This window comes from Cynocephalus volans, chromosome 10, assembly GCF_027409185.1.
Source record: "Cynocephalus volans isolate mCynVol1 chromosome 10, mCynVol1.pri, whole genome shotgun sequence".
NCBI lineage: Eukaryota > Metazoa > Chordata > Mammalia > Dermoptera > Cynocephalidae > Cynocephalus > Cynocephalus volans.
Window position 1 is genome coordinate 28,502,271 of NC_084469.1, and position 8,601 is coordinate 28,510,871.

At 53.0% G+C, this 8,601-nt stretch overlaps 1 protein-coding gene across 1 annotated transcript in view; it reads left to right on the top strand.

Annotated features, from left to right (window-relative positions):
* The window catches only part of RPH3AL (rabphilin 3A like (without C2 domains)), a 93,409-nt gene extending 85,247 nt beyond the window's left edge, over positions 1-8,162 (top strand). The window contains 4 exon segments of the mRNA XM_063111355.1: positions 3,989-4,090; positions 5,808-5,923; positions 5,925-5,954; positions 7,717-8,162. Of these exon segments, the coding sequence (XP_062967425.1) occupies positions 3,989-4,090; positions 5,808-5,923; positions 5,925-5,954; positions 7,717-7,908 (440 nt within the window). The 3' untranslated portion in view covers positions 7,909-8,162.
* Positions 8,163-8,601: the final 439 nt, after the last annotated feature.

The following is an 8,601-nucleotide window of genomic DNA, read 5'->3' on the forward strand; positions in this document are numbered from 1 at the left end:
GGCAAGGTTTGGGTTTTATGGTGACATTTCAGGGGAGAGAGAGAAAAAAAGGCTCTCCCTTTGGAGCTGGAGGAAGTGTGATTATTTGGGTAAATGGCATCTGCGCTGGGCCAGGGCCCTCTCAGCAGGGTCTTCTCGGTGTCTCTTCCCCACCGGCAGTAATTGCCAAGGCCCGGCACGGACACTGCCGACTTCCTTTGGTTTGCTTCTTTTGAGTGAGGTTTATTAGAAGGGATTAGGAGTGGGATTTGGGTCTGCACCACAAAGACCTCTAAGCCGAGGCCTGGCCCCCGCTTGAAAGCCCAGATACAATGAGCAGAGACGCTGCAGCAGGGAGGGAGCATCTGAGAGAAATGAGTCTTTCTTGTCGATGGGCTGCTCTCTGCTCAGTGACACCTTTGTGAGCTCACTTGTCATCTGAGGCTGTTCCTCCATTTCCATGGCTGTGGCCCTTTGCAGTCTATAAAAGGAGACAAAGAACAAGCCAACTGACTGTAACTTGGGGAGGTTTTCTGTTGTTTCTTGACCCTTGTGCAACACAGGCACTGCATGGGGACAAGGCCGTGTGGCACCCTGACCCGCCTCCAGCGTTGCCGTTTAAGACACGACGAACCACTCACAACAAACACTGTTCTCCCAATATGGCATGGCACAGTCTTTTTGCAATCTTAGCCTGCTCCCAGCCCGACTCTGTGACCATATATGATAGAGACAGAACAGGGAAGAGAGGGATAAATGAGCTTGCACCAGGACCTGAGTCCTGGGACATCTTATCCCATTGTCTCCTTCCGCGCCCTTTGGTGTCTTCCATTAGCACCAAAGGATCCAGGCCTTACTTGGCACCACCAAGCCCCATGCCCCCCAACCCCAAATTACACAGATCCTGCATATCAGCCATGGGGGGGAATGAATAGATCATCTGTGAATATCTCTGCAGAGAGCTGGGGAAACCAACGTGGAGGTCAGTCACCACGCTCCCCGCAGGGACTGTCCCACTGCTTGGCATTACAGTGGCCTGGCTGCTGGACTCGCCCCCTGCTCCCCTCTTGGGGAGGATTGGCCAGGATCCTCCCTGATTCCTTTGCAGCTGCCCCAAGAGAGGTCTGGGGAGCTACTCACTCCAGGTGTCTAACAAGAATCTCTGCCTCCTGCCCACCTCCTCCCACCCTCTTTGTCTGGGGACCCATGGGGTTGGTGTTTAGTCAGTTATGAGTCAAAACTATGTAAATGCTCAGTCTGGTCTCAGTGGATTCATGATAGAAGCAGTTCAGTCCAGGACCTGCAAAGCAATTGCAAAATAAGTCAGGTTTTGACTTGCATTTCTCAATTACTGTGAAGGGGGCATATGGGCCACCACCGCTCTCCATCCCTGGCTCCTCTTGATCCTACATCACAAAAGCCCAAAGCCAAAGCAGAACTCTTCCTGGCAGGCAGGGAGGGAAAGAACCAGAGTGCAAAAAGGAAGAATCTTGAGCAGGTGAAGGAAGGAAAAGCCAGGGATAGTCATGCAGTCGTCACTCTTGCCCACCTCTGGAGGTCAGGTCAACAGAAAGGAGATCCACACGAGCCTCATTTGTGGGTGCAATTTGGTCCCTGCCCTCAAGGAGCTTCGTGGTCTGGTGAGGGAAACAGACACAGACACTGAGCAGAAAGAGGTCGGTGCAGTGGTAGCTATGCACGGGCGTTCCAGCAGCCAGGGCACGGAGGATGGGAAGGCTTCCTGGAGGAGGTGGTGCCTGAACTGAGCCAGGAGAAGAGGGGTGGGCAGGGCACTCTGGCAGAGAGAAGCAAGTCACAGTGAGAGGTGATGGCCTGCAGTTTGGCAGGAGCTGTGCAGGGCTGGAGGAGCCAGGGGTGGGAGTGCAGGTGGTGTGGGCTGGAGCTAGAGAAGCAGGCAAAGGTCAGAAACCTAGGCTTGGTCCTGGGAGGTTATGGGGAGACAATAAAGAGGGTGAAGCTGGGATGTTTGTTTTCACTGGTGCATCCCTGGCTGTGCAGGAGAACAGGCAGGGAAGTACTGCAGGCAGGGCCCATCTGGGACATTGTCACTGGAGTCCGGGCTGGAGGAGGTAACATACCGGAGCTGAGTGATGCCACGGTCGATGGGGAGGTGGTGACTGATTCAAGAACCATTTAGGTGATGAAATTGGCAGGACGTGAGGACAAAAGAAGCAAGAGTCACCTAGTCATCAGACCTTCATGAAGCACCTACTGTGTGCCAGTCACTCTGCCATGGAAGCACAGCGCTGAGAATCTCTTAGAACTGAAATGGCCAGTGCCACCCCTCTGGTTTCTTGGTTCTGTGACCTGTGAGTTGCTTAGCTGAGAGCATGAAGACTTTGCAGAAGGCTCCGGATCTGGATAGAAGCTACCATTTCCCCCTCCTGTACCCATAGCAGGTTTCCCTAACTGACCAAATATTTCCTCCTGCTGAGCTTTAATGCGGTCTCAGAATTCTTCTCTACATGCTGCTCCAGGAAAGGCTGTTGGATCAGATGAAACCTATTAGCCACCCTTGGTATAGATCAATTTTGTTCCCAATCTCATCTCCCACCAAATGGGCACCTATGGCTCAGCGTTGCTCAGTGGATTGAGAAAGGTAAGTGCCCAGCATAGCTTCTGGCATAAGAGCTCAACCCATCCTAACTTCCCACCATAACCAGCATTTTACAGTCCCCAAGTCAAACACCCCAACAGGTGCCTCTGACTCCATCCGCTGAGTTAGTCACCTGCGAGAGCTGTTACCTCTGATCCCAAACCATTCTGTGTAGTTGTTCTTGTTATTATAATTATATCACATAATTCAGTGTTACGTAAATAAATGAAAAGAGTCAGAAATTAGACAGTTGTTTCATTAAAACCAAGATTTTGGGAAGTCTTGATAGAAGCAACTTGCTTAAAAAATCTATTGAGTGAGATATGAACAGGACAGCTGTAAAAAAAAACAGGGAAGAAATGGAAACGTACAGACGGATTCTGCACTCTTTTTGCTTTGCCGGTGTCTTTAAGCTCCTGCTCCAAGTTAAACTGAAACTAAAGACAAGGCAATATGGATACGATTTATACATGAAAGACCATGTGGGCCCCACCTCCGGGAAGCACCCGAGCCCTACATCAAAAGATTGGCGAATGGATGTACATTTTTATGCTTAAAATTAAAATAGAATGTTTAAAGGACAAATATATCCTGTATTATGATTCCCACTGTTGATGAACCAGCCAAATACAGTCCCACTTAGATCAGAAAAGAGAGTTTCTCCTACGATGGATGTTCCATGTTAGAGCCCCTCCGTCTCCCTTCCTGGGATCCCCTCAGCCTGGCTCCCTTCGGCACTCACGAGACCCCACTGGGAGTTACTGGGTGGACTGGGATGAGAACCCAGGCCTGCTGGCCCTCAGTTCAGTTCCTCCAGTGGAGTCAGAGTGGTCATGAGCACAAGCCTAGAGCCAGCCTGTCAGGGTTAGGATCCGGCCTCTCTACTCGCTACCCTGGGCAAGCGCCTTGTTTCCTCCCCTGTGAAACAATGAGGGTTTCCTATCTCACTGGTGGTTCTGACGCTCCAGTGAATTTGCATATGTAAAGTGCCTGGAGTGCCCTGCAAGGGGCAGCCTTGGCTGTCATTCTCATTACTGCAGAATCTTTGCCCTCAGGGCTTGCCAGACAGAGGACTCAGAGCCCTTGTGCCTGCACAGAGGGGATAATCAGCAACTACCAGAGCAAGACGGTTCTGGCCACGGTTGGGTGCTGGTCATGCTGGGCCCAAGTTCCAGCCCCCTCTCACCAGGATTCACCTCTTTGACTGGCAGAAAGGAGTCCCCTCCCTGTCCTTGGGCCATGTTTTTTATGCCCCAAACAAAAGGGCCCACTGAGGTTCTGCACCACTTTGTCGCTGCTGGAAGAAGGCCTGCCCTGGTGCCCTCTGTCCAAGATGCCTGCTGGCAGTGGCCAGTAGGACTGACCTCCTGTGTGGGTTTCTGTCTTTTCCAGTGGTTTCCAGCGACAGTGACAGTGACTCGGATCTCAGTTCCTCCAGCCTAGAAGACAGACTCCCACCCACTGTGGTCAGGGACCCAAAAGATGACAAACCATGTAAGTGTGGGAAGTAACACTGCTGGTTTCTGAAGCTCCAGGTGCAGAGTGCCTTTGCTGCTGCCTTGGGCTGCTGCTTCCCAGCAGTGACTAAGGAGTTGTTCTAGATCAGGGAGGGGATGTGTGCCTGGGGGGTGGGACGACTGGGAGCTAAAGTCTTAGCACCACTGAAGAGCAGGGCATGAAGCAAGGCTCATCTGTACGTGCAGGAGTGGGAAGGAGGCCAGCAAGGCCTCCCTGCACTGCCCACTGCACATCCAGGACTCCTCCCAAACTCATCTGTGAGCATTCCCAGCTGAGATGTTTCATGGATGGTGAGAGCTGTGAAAATCAAGTACAAAGTTCCATGAGCTAGTTCAGTTAAGCCCTGAAACTGCTGTGGGATCCCCAGTACATGCCATGACCTCCCTGGCCTGCATTTCTGTCTCTTTAGCACAACTGAGGAGCAAGTAGTCTTCAGAGTTCCTTCTGACTTTGACATCTCTGAGCTCACTTCTGTGACCCTGTTGTGTGAAAGACAGTTAACTGGGGCATTGAGGCTGGAGCAGAGAAGTCCTGGGAATGGAAAGAAGAGGCACTTGCCGTTCCTTTAAAGACATGGAGGGTTCCAGAAAGAGAACCAGCTTCATTCAGAGTTACTCCAGAGGTTAGAACTGGAATCTTTGAAAGAAGGCTCACCAGGCTGATTTTAGTGCATAAGAAGAAAGAGCTTTATAATAACTGCCCCCAATTGGGATGAAATGCCTTGGGGTGCTCCTAGGGTCCAGAATGGATAATCTCCCGCCAGAGCCGATATGGAAGGAATTCCTGCTGGGAATGGAAGTTTGGGCTAGATCAGAGATGGCAAATCCTGGCACATGTACCACCCCTCCCCTCTCCTGTGCCCACAGCAGACATTAATAGTTGATCATGATACTCTTTCCCACCGAGCCCTGATGTGGCTTCAGAATCCTCTCCAGTGTGGTTTTCCAAGTGGTCAGTATCAGTAGGCAGAGATGACACAGATGAAAACTGTCCCTGCACTAGGTGACCTCTTAGGCTCCTTTAGGCCAAAGTTTCTATGTTAGAAAAATCTAAAGGAAATGCACCTGCCAGCCTTGGTTTCCAGGGCAGGTTCTGCATTCCCTCCTCCCCACCACAACAGCTCCTGTCCCCTCCCTCATACTCACTCTCAGATGTGACCCAGTAGGACTAGGAGAGAGGAAGAGACTGGGCGAAGTATCATAGGCTCCACATCTGCTCTCTCGGCCAAGCAAGGACTAAAAATCACATTTGAGTGAGCATTTTTTAGTAAGTAAAGGCAGCAATTAATCTCTCTCTCTCTCTCTCTCTCTTTGGGTTAACTGAAATATACACCCTTCCCCCCCCCATACCCTTATTCTATGAAGGCAGGAAAAACTCCTAATAATTGCGGATTGTCATGTTGGTGACTTGTTACGTAGTGAAATGACCTGAGGGCCCATTCTGTTGCTTTGACCTATCTCGGACCAATCAGCAGTGGCCAGAGGATGGGGTCACACTGGACTGTGGCAGCCCTGGATGGGGGGCAGTTCCCAGGATAGGGGGCTGCTGGGCAGACAGTCCTACCGATGCTCACTACAATTCCAAAGGAGAAGATTTTTAATCAGCTCCTTGTTGGGCTGAGGTCATCCCTGTCTCAGTTTGAGATCCAGATGTCCAGCTGGAGCTATTCCATCCCGCACGTGGTGTCTTGTAGGTGGCAGCATGGAGTCCCCCAGGATGGGGCTCACTCGCCCACCTAGCCACCTCTCAGGGAGCCAGAGCAGCCTGGCCAGCGAGAGTGGACCAGGCTCTGCAGACCCTCAGGGGGGCACCCCACCCCGGCCTGACCCCAAGAGCCCTGGTGAGTACCAAGCTGCTGCTTCTCGCACCTGCCTTCTCTCCATCTCCTGCTCCCCTCCCCAAGACCCTCCCCCTCCCCCCCCTCCTGCCTCCAGAACTGGAGCCTGGTTTCATTTCTCCATATTTACTGAGTGCTATGCCAGGCGCTGGGGAACAGAGGTGAGCCAGACCCCATCCCTGCTTGCAACGAACAGAGAGAAGGTCCCAAAATAATACGAGGGTATTTCAAAAAGTTCATGGTAAAATAAAATTTTAAAAGAATATGAATCTTTCCATGAACTTTTTAAAGTACCCTTAAATGGCAGCCGTCCCCACGCATGCCCAGTAATTACGGCAGTGGTTATTACCATCCCCTGCTTTATAGAGCAGAGAACCTGTCGGAGCATGCCACCCCCTCCGCAGTGGTCGTAGGAACTCCCGCTGGGAGCAGCGGGGTTGATCCTTGCCCTCTAGACACCTGCTGCGTAGCTGAGGAAGCCAAACCACCCCACCCAAAGCAGCTCAGCCTGCAGCTGGCCCGAATCATAGGAGGGAGATTCCAGAACCAGTGGAGTCAGGGGACGAGAAGCCCAGCCTGCCCCAGCACCTCCAAGGTCAACTTTCACTCTGTTGGCAGAGTAGCTGGGAGGCTTATTGTCCCCATTTAATAGGTGTGGAAACTAGGCACAGAGAGGGCAAGGGGAAGAATCCAGGGCTCCCACCCTGCCCCACGCACGCTGTCCCCAGCCCTGGCCAGCCCCGGATTATATGTGATGGGGTGGTCTCACACTTAGGCAAGAATCACCCCCCAGCCTCCCTCAAGAAAGAAGCCCCAGCTGGCCCAGGCTCCTCCCTGGCCAGAGGACTCGCAGGTACCCGTGTGCATCAGAGCAGCAGCTGACCTCCCACCTCAGGGTGGGGAGGACACCCAGCAGCCACCCCAGGAACCCCTCCCCCTCCTCTCCCCCACTTGATGGTTCCCCAGAAGCCACAGGCATCCGGGAGGGAGGCAGAGGTGGGCAGGTCACCAGAGAGTGGGAGGCATCTATGGCCATGGATTGGACCCTGTCTCTTTCCTCTCTCCTCCTGAAGTCATCCACAGAGGGCATTTTGGAGTCAGGAAGGCCCGAGTTCTGGTCCCAGCCCTCCCACCCACAGTCACGTGATCTTGGGCAAACCATCAGGTTGAACCATATGAGATATCAGCAATTTGATTTGGTTTACTCTAATATTTGATCTCTCTGTGCCCAGTTCCGTTACAGCTAAAGTGTCCCTCCCGGGTTGCAGGGAAGGAGAGATCCAGCATCCATGTGGGCTGCCTACCCTGAGTAGGTCCTCAGGAAATGTCCAGTCATGAGTGGGGGAGGCCTGTGACCCAGTGAATAGAAAGGGTTCTAGAGCTTAAGAAACAACTTGGAAAGGACTGGCCAGCAGGAGAATCTTCTATTCCCTTGTCTATTTGCTCCTCCCAGCATCTTAAGGTCACTGCTGATTACCCAGGTTACGAGGCAGACTGAAGCACACAGGGTAGTGACTCGCCTGTCATCACACAGCTGGGCCTAGTGCGCAGGCTCCCCCTGCCCAGGGCACTGGGCCCAGCCCTTTGGGGCAGACCCCTAGTTCCTTTCAGATGGGACAGCAACCTCGGGTGTGGAGGCAGTTTCCAGCAAGGAGCCCCCCTTCCCTGCCATCACCTCCATTTCATTCCCAAAGTTCAGGCTGTACTGAGGAGGGAATCCACCTCTGCTCACCATTTGGTGGCCTTTTTTCTGTTTCCTCCATAGGCAAAAGACACACCTGGGCAAGTCCCCGCTGCTGACATGGCCTCTGAGGGTCCCCGCAGCCCACCCTGGGCTGAGGCTTGTTCGGTGCATGGAGCAGACTTTCCAGTGGAAGATTCTGAGAGCAAGAGAAAGCTGGAGCCAGACCCCTCCTGGCTCCTTCCTGACCAGTCTCGGTCACCCTGTTGGCCGTGACCACTGACTCAACCAACCAGTGTTTGGGGATCTGAGTCTGCTGCCCCCACCCAGTGCCTTCCTGCACCCCTTCTCTCCTGAGAGTCCTCCTCACCCACCACTCGCCCCTCCAACCACTCCACTCGGCCACTGACCTTTATTTATTGTCCTCCCCTGCCGCCACCGCCAGTCTACCCTGTGTTTGTTTGCTTGTGTCTTGGATTGGGCTGGAAGGGCCTTCAGACCCATCGTGTGGGGGCCTTCCCATATGCACTGCGATTTCAGAGGGGCCCCAAGCAGGGCTTTCTCCATATTTGTATTAATGACAAGAAACATAACCCTGAGCTCTACCCTTCAAAGCTGAGCTTGGCTCCTTGAGGCAAGTGTTGGAACCAAGAGCAGGTGGGATGAGAGGTCTGCCCACCGGTTCCCTCTCCCTGCAGCCCCAGGGCCAGAAGGAGCATTGTCCCCCCTCCCTCGGGACTAGCCCAGGAGCCACGCATGAAGCCTGGCTCTGTGTTAGGTCTCTTTGAATCCCTCCATTGGCCTCCCCAGTTTTTGCTCAGCCTCCATTCAGCTTGAGGAGCTGGGAATGGTTCTGGTAGCAGCCTTCGTCTGAGTCCCCAGCCAGGGCTCCCCTAAGCCATTAATTCACTTTTCTTCAGTAGGTTTGGTTTGGCATAAAAAATATTTAATTCAAAGTGCGGGCAAATC